The sequence below is a fragment of the Schistocerca americana genome, chromosome 2 (genome assembly GCF_021461395.2).
Source record: "Schistocerca americana isolate TAMUIC-IGC-003095 chromosome 2, iqSchAmer2.1, whole genome shotgun sequence".
Lineage (NCBI taxonomy): Eukaryota > Metazoa > Arthropoda > Insecta > Orthoptera > Acrididae > Schistocerca > Schistocerca americana.
The window spans coordinates 697297069-697318315 of NC_060120.1; the positions used below are offsets into that span (position 1 = coordinate 697297069).

The 21247-nt window shown below is 40.6% G+C and overlaps 1 protein-coding gene across 1 annotated transcript in view; it reads right to left on the reverse strand.

Annotated features, from left to right (window-relative positions):
• The window catches only part of LOC124594350 (glycerol kinase-like), a 285935-nt gene extending 265384 nt beyond the window's left edge, over positions 1 to 20551 (reverse strand). The window contains exons 1-2 of the mRNA XM_047132718.1: positions 20490 to 20551; positions 20275 to 20387 (exon numbers count right to left, since the gene is read on the reverse strand). Of these exons, the coding sequence (XP_046988674.1) occupies positions 20275 to 20346 (72 nt within the window). The 5' untranslated portion in view covers positions 20347 to 20387; positions 20490 to 20551. The remainder of the gene's footprint in view (positions 1 to 20274; positions 20388 to 20489) is intronic.
• Positions 20552 to 21247: the final 696 nt, after the last annotated feature.

Here is a 21247-nt window from a genome sequence, read left to right on the forward strand (position 1 = left end):
CCACTGGCTTATTTTAAATTGATACTGATTTTTGCTTTCAAGCTCCTAACCCAACCATGATGTCAGTTTTCATCAATTTCAATGTTCCTGATTTTTGCTTTCTAGTTCCTAACCCAACCATGATGCCAGTTTTCATCAATTTAAAAAGAGATGCCCTCTACTTTACACTCTTCACAATAAGCATATATGCTTGTGACCAGGGCAACACCAAACATAACCTGAAGACAGCATATTGTTTGCATTTGCCCTGCCCTACATAAAGATGTCTGAGTACCCCATTTTACCACACGTGCTGAATTCGCAGCTGATGAGAAAGTGTGGATGTTCTTGTTCACCTAGTCACCTCCTGGAGAGGCCTTCTCTTCAGCATGCCTCAAGGGTCTTGAATGCTTGCTACACCACATAGGTTATTTGGTTTTTCCCATAAGATATTAGTTTTCCAGAGCTCTTGGTATGGGAAGTTTCCCTCTAACATATCCTTCCATCCTGACAAACTTTACGACTTAATCTCCGTTAACATGCCATTCCCTCTCTTTTTTATAATAAAAAATCAAAAATACCATTAGATTAAGTGTAAGAATACCTAGATCTCTAGAGAGGCCTCTACAAATTGTTTGTTCATCAACTTTATAAAACTGTTAATTATTGCAAAACTTCTATAGAATAGAAAATTTTCTCACCTCAGCTGCATTGTCACAGAAGATTGTGACATATGGCAGCACTGAGTTTAAACTGTACTATTGATACTATCCCCAGGCCTACACAATGTGAGACATTCCAAGGGCAAAGCAGGCAGGACTGAGTTTTTTGGTTAACTTACTCAGATTCTGGCGTCAACTCAATTTATTATCCACCTGGATGCCAATGAACTTCACATATGGAGCACTAGACAGTACATGCTCATTGATCTCTGTTCCTGATACCTGTAATTATTTTAATTTTTGCAGAACTGCGTTAAGCCTATATGAGTTTTTGTAAACTTCAGTGAGAAGGTAAATTGTTGACTAAATAAGTTCTATGCCCGTTCCATTATTTTCCTGGCTGTCTGAAATGAATCCATTGAAGATGTTTGTTAAAGTACTTGTACTTCTGTCATCATCAAACATCACAGTTTTGAACAGTCCTCCAACAAAACAAGTAAATCATTTATGTATACCAAGAATAGAAGTGGCCCAAGCACCTACCTTTAGTGACACAATATTTAATTTATTTTCACCCTGAATTTAATCTTCTTCCTGTCATATAATTTGTTGATTTATAAATGTGTGTTCATTTTGCATACATCAGTTTTTTAGCAAATACACCTCAACTGGTTACAAATGTAACTCAAAGGTGAAGCTACCAAATTAGCACAAGATTTTAGTTTTTTGGTTCGAACAGCATCATAATCAGAAAAATTACTGCTTTCAGTGATTTTTTTATAGCTCATTTAACAAAACTGATGTCTGGTAGTGAAGTATGCAATGCCATTCTAAGTAAATATAATATGGTCCATTTTTCCCCTGTGCTCTCAGCTACCATTAGGAAGAAAATATTGAATTTAGTGATCAATATTTGAATTTATTATCATCTGTCTCATTGCTACTGCCCTCAGGGAGTCCTCTCTAAGTTTATTCTTTCATGACTTATAATACTCCGAATTGTCCTTGCTTTGCTCTAGGATTGTTTTCATGGTACATACTTTTTCCTTCTTGATGGCATGTTGTAGAATTTTGCAATCTGACAACAGTGCATTTTTAAGTCTTGATTAGAGCTAGTTCTCTGAATTAAATAAAGCTCTTCCTTCTTAGTGTGAAAAGTATTTTGATCCCTGATGTTAGTCATATTTTTTTCCTGGCTTCTACCAAATTTTCCCTGAGCTGTTGTACAGGAACGCTAGATTCATAACCTACATATTCATAACACATTCATCACCCAGACAGTATCCTTATCCATCCCCACACAACCCCTGCTTCTAAGCTTTTGCCTCACAGCTCATATCCCTGTAGTAGATCTAGGTGCAAGACTTACCCCATAGATCAACTATACTATCAAAGGCAGGGCTATCTGTGAAATCAGTCATGTGATCTACACACTAAGCTGCAAGCACTGTACTGCATTCTACATGGGCATGACAATCAACAAGCTGTCTGTCCGCATGAAAGTCCATTGACAAACTGTGGTCAAGAAACAACTTGACCACCCTGTTTCTGAGCATGCTGCCCAACATTACATTCTTCATTTCAATGACTGCTTCACAGCCTGTGCCATCTGGATCCTTCCCACCAACACTAGCTTTTCTGAAGTCCACACTTGACCACCACAAGGAAGGATCATCATACTGTACACCAAGCACATTGTAGCCCCTTCACATCTGCACCTGCCATCTGAGAACAAGTAATGGACTTGACGCAACATTCGGAGAAACCCCACACTATTGTTTGGAGACTCACAGCAACCAGACTAAGGAACAACTAATCAATGCATAATCTTCAATCAACACCATAACACGCATGGTTGTGTTTGGAGTGGTGCCATGACCAGGAAGCATGGACTGGCGATGAGTGGTGTTACATTGTGTTCACTGAAGAACTATGGTTTTGTACTACCACGGATGACTATTGTTGGCAAGTATGACAATCTCATGGAAAGAGGTCCCATTTTTCCAATGTATCGGAGACGCACTGCAGTACTGCTACTGGTGTCACAGTGTGGGGATTCATCAGGAATACCTCTGGTCAAGACTGGTAGTGACTGAGGGAATTTTGATGGCACAATGATATATCACGGACATCCTGCATCATCATGTGTTACCTCAGATGACAGTACTGTGGTGTTATTTTTCAACAGGACAATACTCATCCACTCATAGTGTATGTCTATGAAGTGTCTGCATGCTGTTGTACTCCTGTCGCCCGCAAGGTCCCCAGATAAGTCCCCCATAGAACATGTGTGGGACTAACTCACATCACTTACACTGCAGTGGCAGAATACCAGATATTGAAGACCATTTGCAACAGTTCTGGACTAGTTTGCTTCAGGAGATGGTACAATAGCTTTATGACAACCTATTTAGCCGAATCCAGGTTAGAGGGGGTATGATGTCATACTGGTAAGTGGGCTAATACTGCCCAGTTCTTTGTCAATCTGACTAGATTTTGTAATTACAAGAGTAACTCACATATCCTCTGAACCCATGACGATTCATTTCATTTCCTCTTCCCCTTCTGGATTCTTCACTTTTTTGTCAAGTAGTGCATGAGAAGCTCATTTTTCTCAACAGGGTTTTAACATTTTGAGTCATAATGCATGGTGCCATTTTTACTGTCCAAGATGTCATTTTTGTTTCTCAAATGATGGTAGTAGCTGTTTCTATTTAAGAGGCCTGTCTCTCAGATATTTTTACCCTAAATAAGGCCTAGCGAGAATACTAGAAATCACAGGTACTGGGCAGACAGTGTTCTAGTTACACAGTATGCTTCCAGAAAGCAATCATGCAAGTAGCCACTTACCACAAACATTCAGATGCAGACCATACCATGTGTGGTGCAAACATGTAAGAGGCAAAGTGTCAGTCATACCTACTTCTGTTTGCCACAGTCTGTTGAATGACTTCTGAAGCATTGCATTTATACATTCAACAGAATGCTTTATTCAGAGCTTGTCATGCTGGTCAAAGACTAACAGTCTTCACATTAGTGTCAGAAGCATTCCCAGGAATGTGCCTGATGTCATCTTCAACTGTGCACAGCTATCACAAGTGTCCTGCACTTGTCTTAGGTACAACGAGAAGTTTAGCTTTGACATGTTCTTATACCAAGGTAATGTTGTTCAGTTGGTTCTCAAATAGGACTTTTAAAAATTTCCAACTAGAGGGAAGATGACGGATAAAAATAATATGGGCACAAATATTGATGGCCAATAAGGAAACGAATTTCAGCTGAAATATCAATTAAAAGAAGGGCCCTTTGCAACAAATGGAAGATAATCAGGAGAAAATATGGAAAATAAATTACCAACCAGAAGTTTAACAACAGACAATAGATGAAAACTAAAGGTTAGTATTATTGATGGTGTTTTATAGGTAACTGACTAAATGGTATAATGGAAATTGCTAAGGCAGTTTACAATGTATGTAATGCTCTGTCAGCCAGTATTAATAACTGAGTAATGAATGTGAGCTGGCAAAAGTGTGTGTCATGGTCAGTACACAATATGTTCACATTGCTACACAAGAATGAATTCAAATTATTCCATTAAAGGCAACATGAAAATATTTCTGAATATAACAAACAACCAAGAAGGATGAGCAAATTTTCTGAATATAAAGTACTTGATGTAGCACGAAAGATGAAAATGATAAAATTAATTATATTAATGCAGAGCTTAGAAAGTCACTCCAGAGAGGGGGTCGTTCAAATGTGGGTGATACTGATTCATCGCTCCTGCGTGGCTATGTATACAAAAAGTGAAGTTCCAGGGCTCTCAGGATGATGAATATTGTGTTGAAACATCTCTCTGAATGTCGTTGCACGAAACAGGATCAGAAACATGCAAGCTTGTTGTACTGAGAGTTAATAGGACAGCAACAGGAAGTATCCTGGGGTTTTAAAGCAGAACCGGCCGCAGTGGCCGAGCGGCTCTAGGCGCTTCAGTCCGGAACCGCGCAACTGTTACGGTCGCAGGTTCGAATCCTGCCACGGGCATGGATGTGTGTGATGTCCTTAGGTTAGTTAGGTTTAAGTAGTTCTAAGTTCTAGGGGACTTATGACCTCAGATGTTGAGTCCCATAGTGCTCAGAGCCATTTGAACCATTTAAAGCAGATGGAGACAGTTTTAATAAGATAAGAGAATAGTAATAAGATAAGAGAATCATTGTTTGTGGAGCAAACTGTTGATTTTCTGTCACGGAAGCGATCCAGGTCACGTAAGAGTTGTTGTTCAGCTTTAACTTGTTTGTTACAGTAAAATTATCTGTGAGGACTCAAGGAGATGGACAAAAGGCACTGCCAATTTGTTTTTAAACCCACAACTTGCAGTAATTTAGATGTAAAAGCAATAGCCTATGGTTCATTTGATCATGATATTTTGCCCTCCTCAGAAGCAGATCTCATTGTGTTGAGTGTAGGTTTATTTAGCATATTTTTCACTCCATTCTGTGTCAAGGAGTTATCTTCTGGGGCAATTCATTCAAAGTAAATAAAGTATTTATCAAGCAGAAGTGAGCAATCAGAGCCTTTTTCAGTATCTTAGAATTTCGACACTCAGTTCCCAATACATTTACTCCTTAATTGTTGTTGCTGGTAAAAATTAATTTCAGTTAACTTTTGACATATACAATCACATTACAACAAACAAAATTAATTTTCATGTAGACTTTTCTGTTGTGACAGTGCCACGACATTTAACAGTGCCGCCACGACAGTACACGCAAACGGCGATAGAGGCGCTCCGCAACTCGGCTGAGCGCGGGAGCGCCACCTAGCTACGAACGGCACCGGCCGCATGTCACGGCACGGCAGTCGAATAAGAGATACTGATTTGTTATCATGTAACCAGCTATTGTTTCTAAGTGAGTGTGTTTGAATATCCACGCAATTATTGGTGATTAAAGGTTATAACACTTTTTGGCGATGAGGTCGGATATTTTCACTGCATTGTGGATTTGTGTGTTCGTGGCGGGGCAGACATGGAACAGCTTATGCAAGCGCTCATTGAACAACAAACACAGCTGACGGCTGCTATTCAGGCGTTGTCAACGTCGCTTACTCATCGTCTGTCTTCCTCTTCTCCGCCTCCATTCCCTCCTTACGATGAGGCCGCTGAAGACTGGGAGGATTATGAGAAGCGTTTGCGGCAACACTTCTTGGCTTTCGGAATTGTCGGCGCTCCTATGTGTAAGTCGTTATTTCTATCTTGGATTTCCCCACGGATCTATCGGCTGCTATCTCAGTTAGCCCCTCTGAGGGAACCTGCCTCTCTGCCCTTCCAATAAATGTGTGACTTATTGTCTAACTATTACCGAAAAAACACCCACGTCGTTGCCGCCCGCATGGCGCTCTACCGGTGTCGTAAACAGCCCCATCAATCTTACCGGGCTTGGGCGGCGGAACTACACAGTCTGAGTAGGAAATGTCAGTCTGTCACGAACACTCATCATGAGTCTTATGCTGATTCAATGGTTAGGGATGCTATTCTACGGCTTGCTCCTGATAAAGAAGTTCGGCAACGTGCCCTACAACTGCCAAACCCGACGTTCTCGGAAGTTCCAAGCATCGCTCAATCCTTTGAAGTGTCTCACGCTGCTGGCGCGCAAATAGATGCGTAGTGTGATGTAGGCACTGTACAGTCAACTTTCGACACGGACAATTTGCCTGTTTCACAGGAGAACGAAGATGTGGCGGCGGTTCACTCGCGTAAACAACGTCGCGTTGGGCCGCAACGCTCGCAGTGAAAACAGCAACCACAGAAGCAGGTTTGTTCCGCACTTCCTTCTTGTCCACGTTGTTTCATACAGCATGACAGGGCCGCGTGTCCAAAATGTTGGGCCACGTGTAATTCATATAGGAAAAAAGGCCACATTGCTTTTGTGTGTCAGTCCCCTAAAGTTCCTGTCGACGAGGAGAGGCATCGGACATGGATGTTAACTGTGTGCTTTCTCAAACAAATAAGTTGTTTGTTACTGTTCCTGTTCTGGATAAAGACATTCGCATACAAGTGGACACTGGCTCTGCAGTAACTCTCATTAATTCTCGCACGTATTTGGAGTTGGGCTCCCCTCGCTTGTCTCCAGTTACGCGAAATCTGAGAACTTATAATAAACAGAAAATTCCTATCACTGGCCAGTTTGATGCTTCCACTGCCTACAAGTCTGTTGTTAGGCCCCTCACGTTTTATGTGGTGGATCATGCGGGCACTGAAAACCTGTTCGGTTATGATGCTTTCCAGTTGTTCGAGTTCTCCATTGATGATGATGTGCACCTCATATCTGAGGATATTCCGTATCAACAGCTGGATGGATTGTGTTCTGAATTTTTGTCCGTGTTCTCTGCTGGTCTGGATCGTGCCAAGGATTTTGAAGCCCACATTACTCTTAAACCTACAGCTCGCCCTAAGTTTTTCCGGGCACGCCCTATTCCAGTGGCATTGCGTGCACCTGTCAAGGCTGAGATAGACAGGTTAACAGCTTCAGGGATTCTCCTTCCTGTTACCTCCAGTGAATGGGCATCGCCAATCGTGGTGGTTTCTACACCACACAGGAGTCTGCAATTGTGTGGTGATTTTAAAGCCACTGTCAACGCTCAGAGCCTCATTGACACTTATCCTCTTCCCCGTCCTGAGGAGTTATTTACCAAGCTCGCTGGGGGCCAGTTCTTTTCCAAACTTGACTTATCGGAGGCGTTCTATCAGTTGCCATTGGATGCGTCTTCCAAGGAATTTCTCGTCATCAACACTCTTTGTGGGTTGTATCAGTACCAGCGGTTATCATTTGGCATCGCTAGCGCGCCGGCCATTTTTCAGCGGTTTTTGGAACAGCTCACAGCTTCCGTTCCCAGCTGCATAAACTATCTAGATGACATTGTTGTCATGGGGGCCCCCACTGAGGAGCACCTTCGCAATTTGCGTTCACTGTTTCAGGTTTTGCATTCGGCTGGGTTGAGGTGCAATCTGGACAAGTCACAGTTCTTCCAACCCTCCATTGTGTATCTTGGTTTCCACTTGTCCCGTGAGGGTATACGTCCTCTACGTCAGCACATTGCAGCCATTAACGCTCTACCCCGGCCGTCTACGGTCAAAGAACTTCAGGCGTTGGCAAGATTGCTTATTATCACAAATTCATTCCATCCGCGGAGGCGGCACCTCATCCTCTGCATCAGCTGTTACGCAAAAACGTCCCTTTCTGTTGGTCCGATGAGTGTGAGCAGGCTTTTGTCCGCCTGAAGGATCATTTGCAGTCGGCGCCTTGTCTTGCCACATTCCGTCCGGGTCAGCACTTGGTTCTGGCGACTGACGCGTCACAGTATGGCCTAGGGGCTGTTCTCGCCCATCGGTATGAGGATGGATCGGAACGACCCATCGCCTATGCTTCCAAGACCCTCAACGATGCGCGACGGCGTTACTCTCAAATTGAAAAGGAGGCGCTCGCTATCATTTATGTTCTAAAAAAGTTCAGCGTTTTTTTGTATGGTTCTAAGTTTCATCTCATCACCGACCACAAGCTGCTGGTCTCTCTATTCAGCCCATCGGCATCGCTTCCGGATAAGGCAGCTCACCACCTGCAATGTTGGGCCTTATTCTTGTCTCGTTTTCACAATGAGATTCACTATCACCCCACGGCCCAGCACACCAATGCTGATGCATTGTCACGATTGCCGATGGGCCCCGACCCGGTTTTCAATCGTGATGAACTACTCTGTTTCCACATTGATGAGGAAGAACGTTGTGCGGTCGAGGGTTTTCCACTTACAGGTTCGCAGGTCGCGTCGGCTACTGTGCGGGACCCGGTCCTGCGTCAGGTGATCAGTTTTGTTCAACGGGGTTGGCCGGACAGGACCCAAGGCCGGGCATCGAATCCCCTTCGCAACTACCATGCCTTGCGCCTACGTCTGTCTGTTCATGATGGTGTTGTTCTTCTGGTCACGGATGGTGCATCTCCACGGGTCGTGGTGCCAGCCTCTCTTCGCAAAGATGTTCTCAAACTGTTGCATGAAGGCCATTGGGGTATTTCTCGGACTAAGTCCCTGGCCCGCAGGCACGTTTATTGGCCCGGTATTGATTCGGTCATCGCCCACATGGTTGCTGCATGTGGTCAGTGTGCTCAACAACTGGCTGCACCTCGTACAATGCCCTCTCCGTGGCCTGATCCGGCGCAGCCATGGGAACAGGTGCATGCTGACTTTGCCGGCCCCTTCCTTGGTACTTATTGGCTACTGTTGATTGACACCTTCTCGAAGTTTCCGTTTGTTGTTCGATGTCCGTCGTCCACCACTGCGGCGACGACGCTGGCTTTGTCCAAAATCTTTGCGCTAGAAGGTCTTCCATCCACGATTGTCACGGGCAATGGCCCTCAGTTCTCTTCGTAGGCCTTCCGTGATTTTTGTACTGGACAAGGGATTCATCATGTTACAGCACCGCCCTTCCATCCGCAATCAAATGGAGAGATCGAGCGTCTTGTCCGCACTTTCAAAAGCCAGATGAAAAAATTCTTTAGTGATTTGTCCACAGATGACGCTCTGCTACAATTTCTGAGTTCTTATCGCTTCACGCCTCTGGGTGATCGCAGCCCTGCTGAAATCTTGCATGGCCGCCAACCGCGCACTCTACTGCACCTGCTTCACCCTGTGAGGCCTTGTGCCGTGTCCCCTAGTGCTGGAAAATGCTCAGTGGGCGCCGACGTGTAGGCACGAGGGTATGGATCTCGCCCTAAATGGATTCCAGGGGTGGTCAAGGCTCTTCGCGGCCGCCGGCTTTGTGAAATACGTACGGACGACGGCATGGTTGTTCGCCATTATGATCAGATGCGCCCACGAGTGGTGGCCACGCCGGTGCCACCGCCCCTTCCTTCGCCTCCACCAGCCCGAGAAGCCAGTCCTGTCGCTGCTGCCGATCTACCATACGTGTTGATGCAGCCGACGCCGCTACCGCTTCCGAGTACGCCGGAACCGGCCCCAGACGCGACGCCGCCTTCTCCAGGACCCATTTCGTTGGAACACACCCCCTGGTCCGCGACACCTATGGATGCTGCTCCGGAGTTTTCACCCATCATCTCCTCCAGGAGGCACGTTCCACACACGAGCTTCCGTCCTGGACATTTTCGACCATACTCTCATGTCTCTCCGCGGGATCTTCTTGGGGCCTCACAAGAGGCCATGGATGTCTCCGCACTGTCCTTGTCTCCAAGGAAGTGAGTGTTTTTTTTCAAGGGGGAAAAAGTGTTGTGACACTGCCACGACATTTAACAGTGCCGCCACGACAGTACGCGCAAACGGCGATAGAGGCACTCCACAACTCGGCTGAGCACGGGAGCGCCACCTAGCTACGAACGGCGCCGGCCGCATGTCACGGCACGGCAGTCGAATAAGATATACTGAGTTGTTATCATGTAACCAGCTATTGTTTCTAAGTGAGTGTGTTTGAATATCCACGCAATTATTGGTGATTAAAGGTTATAACATTTTCCTCTTGCATTGGGTTCAGAATGGAGTCACACACACTGGTGCAAAAATATTCAACATGCTCCCATGTCACATGATGCCATAAATGGGAATCCCAATCAGTTCAAAAGAAATTTAAAAACACACCATATTAGCTACCTTTCTGTAAATTGCCTGAATAACTATATTCAAGGATTGAAAAGTTAAGTCAGCTACATGACAAGTAGTAGCATTTGTTTTAAAGCTACATGAAAGGTAGTAATATGATACAGTACCTTATTTACAGATATAGGTAACTATTTTCTTTCAAAAATAGCAAGTAATCAAGTGAATAACTACCAATAAGAGGCAAATGGCAGCAGTAACTGCAGAGACAGCACCAACTTTCAAGTAGCAGCTTACTTTCTGATTTACTTGATTAAATTTTGCTGGAAAGAGCATGAATGGTATTAAGCATTTAATACGGTATAAAGATTAAGGGTCTATAATTTGTGGACTTTTGTTAATGTATATATTAACACATTCCACATCCCTTATGATTCTCCTTGAAAGGGATGGAAGGAAAATGAAGAATGAATGAAAAAAGCATTTGTCATAAAAATATATAGGTCTGAAAAGAGTGATAAAAAACTAGTGTTTATTGTACCACTAAAGGCAAGGAAGAAGCCACTTGATACACAGTATTGCTGTACAATATACAATGATCACTAAGACATACTAGTAGATAACAGCACTAAGTACACTTTATTAACCCATAGCCTTAATATTTGAAAAAGAGTATGTAATAAAAAAGCATCTACACATTGTAGGAACAGTGACTGATGTTCCATCAACATAATCTTAAAGTCCTAATAGAAATTTGCGTTCACTGTAATCAAAGGACAGACATTTGCTACAAAAACTCCCAAGTAAGATTTTGACAACTGTGTTCATCATTTATGATGTGCAAAATGTGTGTGGACAATGTAATACTTGTAAACAGTTCAGTTTATTGTGAAAATAGTGTTGGTGCTACTTTGTATAAGAAATATACCACTAGCAGATGGATGGCATGGCTATGCATGTGTACAGTAGACTCTTGGTGCAGTAAAAGCTGACAGCCGGATGTCAGTGTAGGTCCTGGGACTGAGACAGGTATAAGCCTTTAATTCGCAAGATAATAAATAGGAGGCTGTGGCCCCTAACCAGAAATAAACAAAGAGAGAGAGTGGAGCATCATGACACTTGAATGTAAGAGATTATAAGGCTGTTTAGAGCCTTCAGAACTAACAAATGTGTAAGTGCTTTCATGTTTCACGTGGCGTGGCCGCGAGGAGTTGCCACTGTATGCTGAGGGGAATGCCAAGTTGTTGGACAAGAACAACATGTGGACCTGCAGCCTGAGTCTTTGAACTCATGGCATCAAGAATCAAGAATTTTTATGAAACTTCCTGGCAGATTAAAACTGTATGCCCGACCGAGACTCGAACTCGGGACCTTTGCCTTTCGCGGGCAAGTGCTCTAGTTCTGCAAGGTTCGCAGGAGAGCTTCTGTAAAGTTTGGAAGGTAGGAGAAGAGGTACTGGCAGAAGTAAAGCTGTGAGTACCGGGCGTGAGTCGTGCTTCGGTAGCTCAGTTGGTAGAGCACTTGCCCGCGAAAGGCAAAGGTCCCGAGTTCGAGTCTCGGTCGGGCACACAGTTTTAATCTGCCAGGAAGTTTCATATCAGCGCACACTCCGCTGCAGAGTGAAAATCTCATTCTGGAAGAATTTTTATTCACTATTGATCATTTTACAATGAAACAGAGTTCATCATTGTTGTATAACACAGGATTTAGTAATACATATGAATATGTAATAATAAAATAAACTAATGTCAATTAACTGTAGTATACATATTAAGCACCACAATAATAAAATACGCTACAGGAAGATTTCTAGTGTCCGTGAGTTACATTATGATGTTGTGTGGTACAAACACTGTGCAATAATAATTTGATAGAGTATACAGTACATAATTTTACAAAACATTGAAGCATAATTATACAGAACATAAACACAGTGCATAATGATACAGTAGACTATAGGAAAATTTGTTACATGCTAATATCCTCCTCAGGCATCTCAAATAATTTTTTAATACAGTAAAATGGGTGATGTCATACCCAGCTGTATCATTTCATTCTAAAAATTTTTAGATCCATAGACCAAAGATAGTTGAAAATTTTGAGTAGGTTCATTTTGTGAGAATTTCCATTCTTGCTAACCTGTGCCTGGGTATATCTAAATTAGCCTTTGTTCTGGTGTTGTGTTCATGAGTTTCTACCCTAACAGCAAGTTATCAGCATAACATATGACAGAGAGGGCTACGTTATTATGCAGTCACTGATTGCTGCAATGAAGAATGGTCTGAGAATAGATGTTTGTGGAACACCTGTGCTGATTTCCATTGTGGAGGAGTTTACGTTACTGACTGAGACCAAACTGATTGGTACATATGAGATTGTGTTTTTCAAAGTAGCTTCTTATTTGTGTGTGTAGCAGTGCCTCAAATAACTTTGAAGATATTGGCTAAATTGAGACTAGCTTTGGGGAAGTTGTCTACCCTCTTTTTTAAACACTGGGCTAATGTTTGATACATTGAGTAATTCCAGAAATCCAATTTCTACACATTTATTAAAAATAGAAGCTAATGGTGTAGAGATAGAGTGTATTATATTTTTTTTTCTTTTTTTTGATAACCAATAGCAGCCCATACTTTTAGAATTTGAAAATTTGGATACAGCTTTCATAATATCAGCAGATGTGACAGTATTGCATCGAAATACCTGGTCACCTGGCAGTGGGGCTCCAGTCAGGTCCATTGTTGATTAACTAGTTGCTTTAACAATGTTTCCTATTTCTTTAAAAGGTTTAAGAAGTAGTGGCTTAATACCTTGAATCTAGTGGAGCAGCTTGTGTGCATTTAGGTGTGCCCCTTGTTTTCTTATTTGCAATGCTGCCTTGCATTTATTGGGGGTCCTTTCTATATAGTTTTCCACTGCTGGTTCTTTTGCCGTGGGGAGCTTAGTTTTGTAGAATTTTTTGCATTTAAGATAGGACCTAAAAATGATCTTTTTCTGTTTTGCCCTTTGGGTACTGGCATGTTTATGCATCTGATACAGTATGAGCACATTTTCTCTGATTTCCAGAAGTTCTTCAGAAAACCAGTTCAGCCTTTTACTTTTCAGTGCACTTGGTGACCTAATTTTTGTTACTGGAGAACAAGAATACCATGAATCTGTATATTTCCTCAAAAGTTATCAAAGGGCATTTCAGCACCACTTTTCCCCTACAGACAGCCCTCTTACCAGAACCACTTTAGGTTTGATTTTAATATGTTACCTCTTATACAATGTGATGAGAAAAGGCTCAGGATTTGCCAGACCTTCTCCAGCAAGTCTGACTGTAAAGTCCTCCCAATGGAAATTCAGTACAATACTGTCTATGCAGGCATTCTTAAGTGTAGCAAAGTTATTTGTACAATACAGGTCCAATGATCTTAGCATATTCAGAAATGTTCTTGTGACTTTTCCATCTGTGTTTGCCATTTCTAAGTTAAAATAACCCACATATAGCAATTCTTGATTTATTCTTCAAGATTTTTTAACTATAACTCACATTGTTTAATAAACAAATTTACATCTCCATCTGGAGACCTATACATACTAACTACAAGTATATTTTCATTCTCTAGTTTTACACAGTTCTGAGAAAAATGTGCATAAAACAACTCTTGTAAATTTTACTCCCCTTTTTTTTTTTTTTTTTTTTTTTTTTTTTTTTTTTTTTTTTTTTTTTTTTTTTTTGACAGAAATTCCTGCCCAATCATTCTTTCTTTGTTTTCTACACATTATGTCTGCAACAGCATACCCTCGGGGAACAAATAAATTTACTTGATTTTGGATTAACCAGTACTCTGATACACATGTAATACTAACATGCTGAATGCTACACAAATGTTCAGATTCTAAAAGCTTACTTCTAATGCAATATGTTAATTTGTAGCAGCATGACCCATGAGTGATGGGGAACATGCGTGAGAAACAATCTGTATGTTGTCACTGGCAAACCAAAATTGGGGGAAAGGTAAAAAATTGTCAAGTGCGTTTTTGTGTGTCTGTATGTGTTAGTACAATGAAATTAATGGTCACATGTATGCAAACATATTAACAATGTTGTGTAATTGCAATCAGCAATGCGATGAAAACATACAAAAGGCTATGATTTTTGACCCTACCAGTGGATGGCTTACATTTAATGTGAACACCTCATTTGCCAATAGTGCTCTACAGTTAATGAAGAAAATGTTGAACAATTTTAGAAATAAAGAAAATCACCAAATTTTTTAGGTTTTTCTGTACAAACATATAAAATTCGTTGGTCTTTGTCATACTTGTAAATACCCCATTTTTTAAAAAAAAGCTCTACGTTAATGAAGAAAATGTTGATAAATTTTAGAAATAAAGAAAATCACAAAATTTTGTTATTTTTCTGTACAGACATATATAATTGGTTAGTCTATGTCATATTTATTGGAGAATAATTGACGAGATTATTCCTGGCCTTCTCCACTAACCACAACTCAGACAGGAGTTTCAGTTTTTTTTGGTTTAGGATTTACATTTTCTGGCTACCAGTACTGAAATCCCAATATAAGAACTCTTTGCTGATGGGGAATGTGTGGCAGGTGCAACCACAGGATTAGTTTGTAATTTATCATTTAGACTGCATTCAGCATGCCATTAGTTTGGGCAATAATCTTCACCATGTGCCACATGCAAGTCCCCTTGCTTGTGACAGGACAGACTCACGAATGCTATATTATTATACCATTCTCTTGTTGCCTCTCCCTCCCAGATATCAGTAACTACATGTACATGCTATTGTGTTAGGCAGTAATGTTTACTGAGCACTGTACTAATGAATGAATTTAGCTCCAACAAGTGGGCATTTTGAAGAAGAAAAAAGTGTGATTACACTACCCACAAGCAAAATTTAAAGTTTTCTAAAAAACCTCGATTGGGCAAATAGATTTTTCTAAACATAAACTAATACTCCCACCCCCACAAACGATGGACCTTGTCATCAGTGTGGAGGCTTGTGTGCCTCAGGGATACAGATAGACAGCCGTACCGCTGGTGCAATCAGAATGAAGGAGTATCTGTTGAGAGGCCAGACAAACGTGTAGTTCCTGAAGAGGGGCAGTAGGCTTTTCAGTAGTTGCAGGGGCAACAGTTTGGACGATTCACTGATGTGGTCTTGTAACATCAACCAAAACAGCCTCGCTGTGATGGTACTGTGAACGGCTGAAAGCAAGGGGAAACTACAGCCATAATTTTTCACGAGGGCATGCATCTCTACTGTATGGTTAAATGATAATGGCATCCTCCATATTCTCTCCAGGCGGGGACTACTCAGGAGGATGTCATTATCATGAGAAACAAAACTGGCATTCTATGGATAGCAGCATGGAATGCCAGATCTCTTAACCGGGCAGGTAGGTTAGAAAATTTAAAAAGGGATATGCATAGGTTAAAGTTACACATAGTGGAAATTAGTAAGGATCAGTGGCAGGAGGAACAGGACCTCTGGTCAGGTGAATACAGGGTTACAGAATAGAAGCTAATTGTCTCGTAACATACAATTTCAAGCCATTAACTTAATGTACAGAAGACATCAAAACACAAAAAAATGGTTCACAATTTTTTTTATAATACCAGTAATATAATATACGGTACTGAATAATTACATAATTACGCAATTAATAATTTTTCTTCACAAGTAACAGTCATAAGTACTTGCTCTCCCGTGCTCAAATTTTCTGGTTGTCTTTTACGAATTCTTCTACTGAATAGTAACATTTCTGCACTTGTTACTCATATAAGGATTTTTTCAGTGTTTCTAAATTTGTGCTGAGCAATTCTTTTCCTTTCAATTTATTATAAATTTTCATATGCACCTAATGTGGATTTTGAGCATAAAGTTTTAAACAGTGGGTGGGCAGCATAAAATTATTTTGATTTCTGGTGTTGTAATCATGTTGAAAAAGATTTGTCACAAATAAATCAGGATTACTGTGTACAACAATAATCAGCTCATACATGTATAGTAACACTTAGTATATTTAGATTTTTTAGGAGTGGGAGACATGATTTTCTTCGCCCTATATTGTGCATATTTCTAACAATGGATTTCTGAAGTTTTAGTATTCGACACATATGGTGTGAGTTACCACAAAATACAATTCCATACCTTATTACTGATGAAAGTAGCTGTGATAGTCTACTTTTCTAATGCCCATACTGGTAGCATTGTACAATATCCTCATTGCAAATGCTAGGCTATTTCATTTATTTGCAAGATAATGTAGGCTATAAGTGATCCCCATGACAGATTTTTGTCTAGTTGCTTTCCTATGAATTTCACACAGCTAGCTTCCTGCAAATCCTGGTTTCTGTGCCTGATGTGAATATCATTTAGTTTTGCTTTTTTTGTTTTAAACTGCATTAACTGAGTCTTTTCTTGGTTTAATTTTAACCCATTAAAATCAAAATAAAATAGGAGCAATGCAGAAGTAGGTTTAATAAAGAATAACGAAATAGGAACACAGGTAAGCTACTATGAACAGCGCAGTGAATGCATTATTGTGCCCAAGATAGACATGAAGCCCAGACCTACCACAATAGTAAAAGTTTATATGCCAACTACCTCTGCAGATGAGGAGGAGATTGACGAAATGTGATGAGATAAATGAAATTAAATCAAACAATGGAAAATCCTGAATGGAATGTAACATTATTATGAAAAGGACAGTTGCTACTCACCATATAGCAGAGATGCTGAGTCGCAGATAGGCACAACAAAAAGACTCTCACAAATAAAACTTTCGGCCAGTAAGGCCTTCTTTTTGTTGTGGCTATCTGTGACTCAGCATCTCTGCTATGTAGTGAGTAGCACCTTTCCTTTTCATAATATTGGTAAAAGAAATTACTCAGATAGTTAAGGGAGATGAAAATTTAATAGTCATGGGGGACTGGAATTCGATAGGAAAAGGAAGAGAGGGAAAAGTAGTAGGTGAATATAGACTGGGGGGAAAGGAATGAAAGAGGAAGCCGTATGGTAGAATTTTGCACATAGCATCATTTAATCATAGCAAACACATGGTTTACAAATCATGAAAGAAGGTTGTGTAGGTGGAAGAGACCTGGAGACACAGGAAGGTTTTAGACTGACTATATATTGGTAAGACAGAGATTTGGCAACCAGGTTTTAAATTGTAAGGCTTTTCCAGGGGCAGATGTGGACTCTGACCACAATGTAGGCTTATTTGTTATGAACTGCAGATTAAAGCTGAAGAAACTCTAAAAATGTGTGAATTTATGGAGATGGGACCTGGGTAAACTGAAAGAACCAGAGGTTGTAGACAGTTCCAGAACAAGCATTAGGGAAGAACAGTGGAAAGGAATACAATAGAAGAAGAATGGATAGTGTAGAGAGATGAAATAGTGAAGGCAGCAGAAGATCAAGTAGGTAAAATGATGAGGGCTAGTAGAAACCCATCAATCACACAAGAGATACTGAATTTAATTGTTGAAAGAAGAAAATATAAAAGTGCAATAAATGAGGCAGGCAAAAGGGAATACAAACGTCTCAAAAATGAGATCAACAGGCAGTGGAAAATGGCTATGCAGGAATGGCTAGAGGACAAATGTAAGCATGCAGAAGCATATATCACTAGGGGTCAGACAGATGCCACCTACAGGAAAATTAAAGAGACCTTTGGAGAAAAGAGAACCACCTGTACAAATATCAAGAGCTCAGATGGGAAACCAAAAGGTGGAAGGAGTACACAGGGGGCCCATATTAGGGTGATGTGCTTGAGGGCAATATTATCACAATGGAAGAGGACATAGATTAAGATAAGATAGAAGACATGATACAGCATCAAGAAACTGACAGAGTTCCAAAAGACCTAAGTCAAAACAAGCCCCCAGGAGTATAAAACATTCCGTTAGTACTACTGAAAGCCATAGGAGAGCCAGCCATGACAAAGCTCTTCCATCAGGTGAACAAGATGTATGGAACAGGTGAAATACCCTAAGACTTTAAGAAGACAAGAAGAGAATAGAAGCTTTCGAAATCTGGTGCAACAGAAGAATGCTGAAGATCAGATGGGTTGATCACATAACTAATGAGGAGGTATTGAATAAAATAGGAGAGAAGACAAATTTGTGGCACAACTTGACTAGAAGAAGGGATCAGTTGGTAGGGCATATTCTGAGGCATCAAGGGATCACCATTGGAGGGCAGTGTGGAGGATAAAAATCGTGGAGGGAGACCAACGGATGAGTACACTAAACAGATTCAGAAGGATGTAGGTTGCAGTAGGTACTGGGAGATGAAGAAGCTTGCACAGGATAGAGTAGCATGGAGAGCTGCATCAAACCAGTCTCTGGACTGAAGACCACAACAACAACATAGCCTAATAATTCCAATCCAAAGAAAGCAGCTGCTGACAGGTGGGAAAATTACCAAACAATCAGTCTAATAAGTCACAGCTGCAAAATACTAACACAAATTCTCTAGAGAGGAATGGAAAAACTGGTAGAAGCAGACCTCAGGGAAGATCAATTTGGATTCCAGAGAAATGTTGGAACACGCAAGGCAATACTAACCATATGACTTGTCATAGAAGATAAGCTAACGAAAAGCAAACATACATTTATAGCATTTGTAGACTTAGAGAAATCTTTTGACAATGCTAACTGGAATACTCTCTTCAAAATTCTGAAGGTGGCAGGAGTAAAACACAGGGAGCAAAAGGGTATTTACAATTTGTACAGAAACCAGATGGCAGTTATAAGAGTTGAGAGACATGAAAGGGAAGCAGGGTTAAAGAAGGGAGTGAGACAAGGTTGTAGCCCATCCTCAATGTTATTTAATCTGTACATTCAGTAAGCAGTAAAGGAAACAAAAGAAAAATTTGTAGTAGTAATTAAAGTCCAGGGAAAAGAAATAAAAACTTTGAGTTTGTCGATGACATCGTAATTCTGTCGGACACAGCAAAGAAACTGGAAGAGGAGTTGAACGGCATGGGCAGTGTCTTGAAAGGAGAATATAAGATGAACATCAACAGAAGCAAAACGAGGATAATGGAATGTAGTCGAATAAATCAGGACAGTGTCTTGAAAGGAGGTTATAAGACAAACATCAACAAAAGCAAAACAAGGGTAATGGAATGTAGTTGAATTAAATCAGGTAATGCTGAGGGAATTAGATTAGGCAACGAGACACGTAAAGTATTAGATGAGTTTTATTATTTGTGTAGCAAAAGAACTCATGATGGTTAAAGTATGGAGGATATAAAATGTAGATTGGCGATGTAACAAAAGCATTTCTGAAGAAGAGGAATATGTTACCATTGAGTATAGATTTAAGTGTCAGGAAATACTTTCTGAAAGAACCAAATATGGAAGTGAAACATGGACGATAAACAGTTTAGACAGGCAGAGAATATAAGCTTTTGAGATGTGGTGCTACAGAAAAATCCTGAAGATTAAGTGAGGAGATCACATAACTAATGAGGAGGTACTGAATAGAATTGGGGAGAAAAGAAACTTGTCGTACAACATGATTAGAGGAAGGGATTGTTTGATAGGACACATTTTAGGGCATCACGTGATCGCCAATTTAGTAGTGGAGGAAAGTGTGGGGGGTAAAAACCATACAGGGAGACCAAGAGATGAATACAGTAAGCAGATTGGTAAGGTTGTAGTTCAATTGGTTACTAGGAGATGGAGGGGCTTGCACAGAATAGAGTAACATGGAGAGCTGCATCAAACCAGTATTTAGACTGAAGATCACAACAAATAACCATGAGACAAGACTTAACAGATAGAATTTAGCTAAACCTTTCTCATCCCGGTTCGTTGATTGCGTTTTTGGAACTGTGAAAAAGTCTTATCACTACTATGGGTCAACAATACGAGAGTGCATACCATTGCGAAGTTGTCCATAAGGGGAAAAAGTGTTGTAACAGTGGCCATGATGTACAAAATTAACAGTATATTTAAAAATTGAGAAGTTGGTTATCTCAAGTTACGATGCATTCACAACGCCTACCATAAAACGGGTGCTACTCGTTCCTTCATCTAAGGCACCAATCAATGGGCCGTATCTGTTCGTGGACGACATTCTCAAATTTCTGTGCGCTCAGAGAGGTGTACACTCATCCTCTGAAAACAAACAGTTTTTGTAAGGTTTCTTTTCGGCTTTCAGGCAATTAAATAGGTTGTTTATATAGAATGAGAATAACAGCATTTCCTTTATTATATTACCGATGTTTAGAAGACAGTACTCTATTTTACACGCTGAATAATTGAATCTGAAAAAAATCTGTGCTTGTTATTCGCCCTACTGATTTAGATTTACGCGCAATCCACTAGCACCAGTCACCCACACTAAGTATTAAGGTCTCTGAATGATGCAACTTCGTTTGTTTCTATTTTCTCATGGGTAAAAAAATATTAAAAATTTCACTATTCTGCACGTTGTTCAAAAATGAGCTTAGGACTGAAGAACTGTAACCAGTTATTCACATTTTATTTCTTGAAACTACTAATTACGACAACTTCCACTCGCAGGCACTACTTCCTGAAAGCGCTTTTCTTGAAATGGGCGCTTGTTACATTATTGCTTGAGTCGATATTATTTCGACTTCAAAGCTTTAAAAATATCAAGTCAAGGAATTTTCTCCACGGGTGGAATGCGAGATTAGATTTATGTTATTTATTATTATTAATTTATTTTTGGCTAATGACGTACATACTATTAGTCGTCACATTACCTCTGAACTTCATTAGAAGCTTTTAAAATGTGGCACTATTTACACTTTGAGTCATGGCAATAAGTTCAATATGGCTGTCGATAGACATATATTCACGTATATATATATAGATCGCTCATCCGACGGAGCAATGGCGAAACTGCAAATTTAGGTAGTTACTTTCATGTTCAATGAATCATTTGTACCATACACATGGAAGGACTCATTTTACAACTACATTACACATATATGTGTGAATATGTCTACATG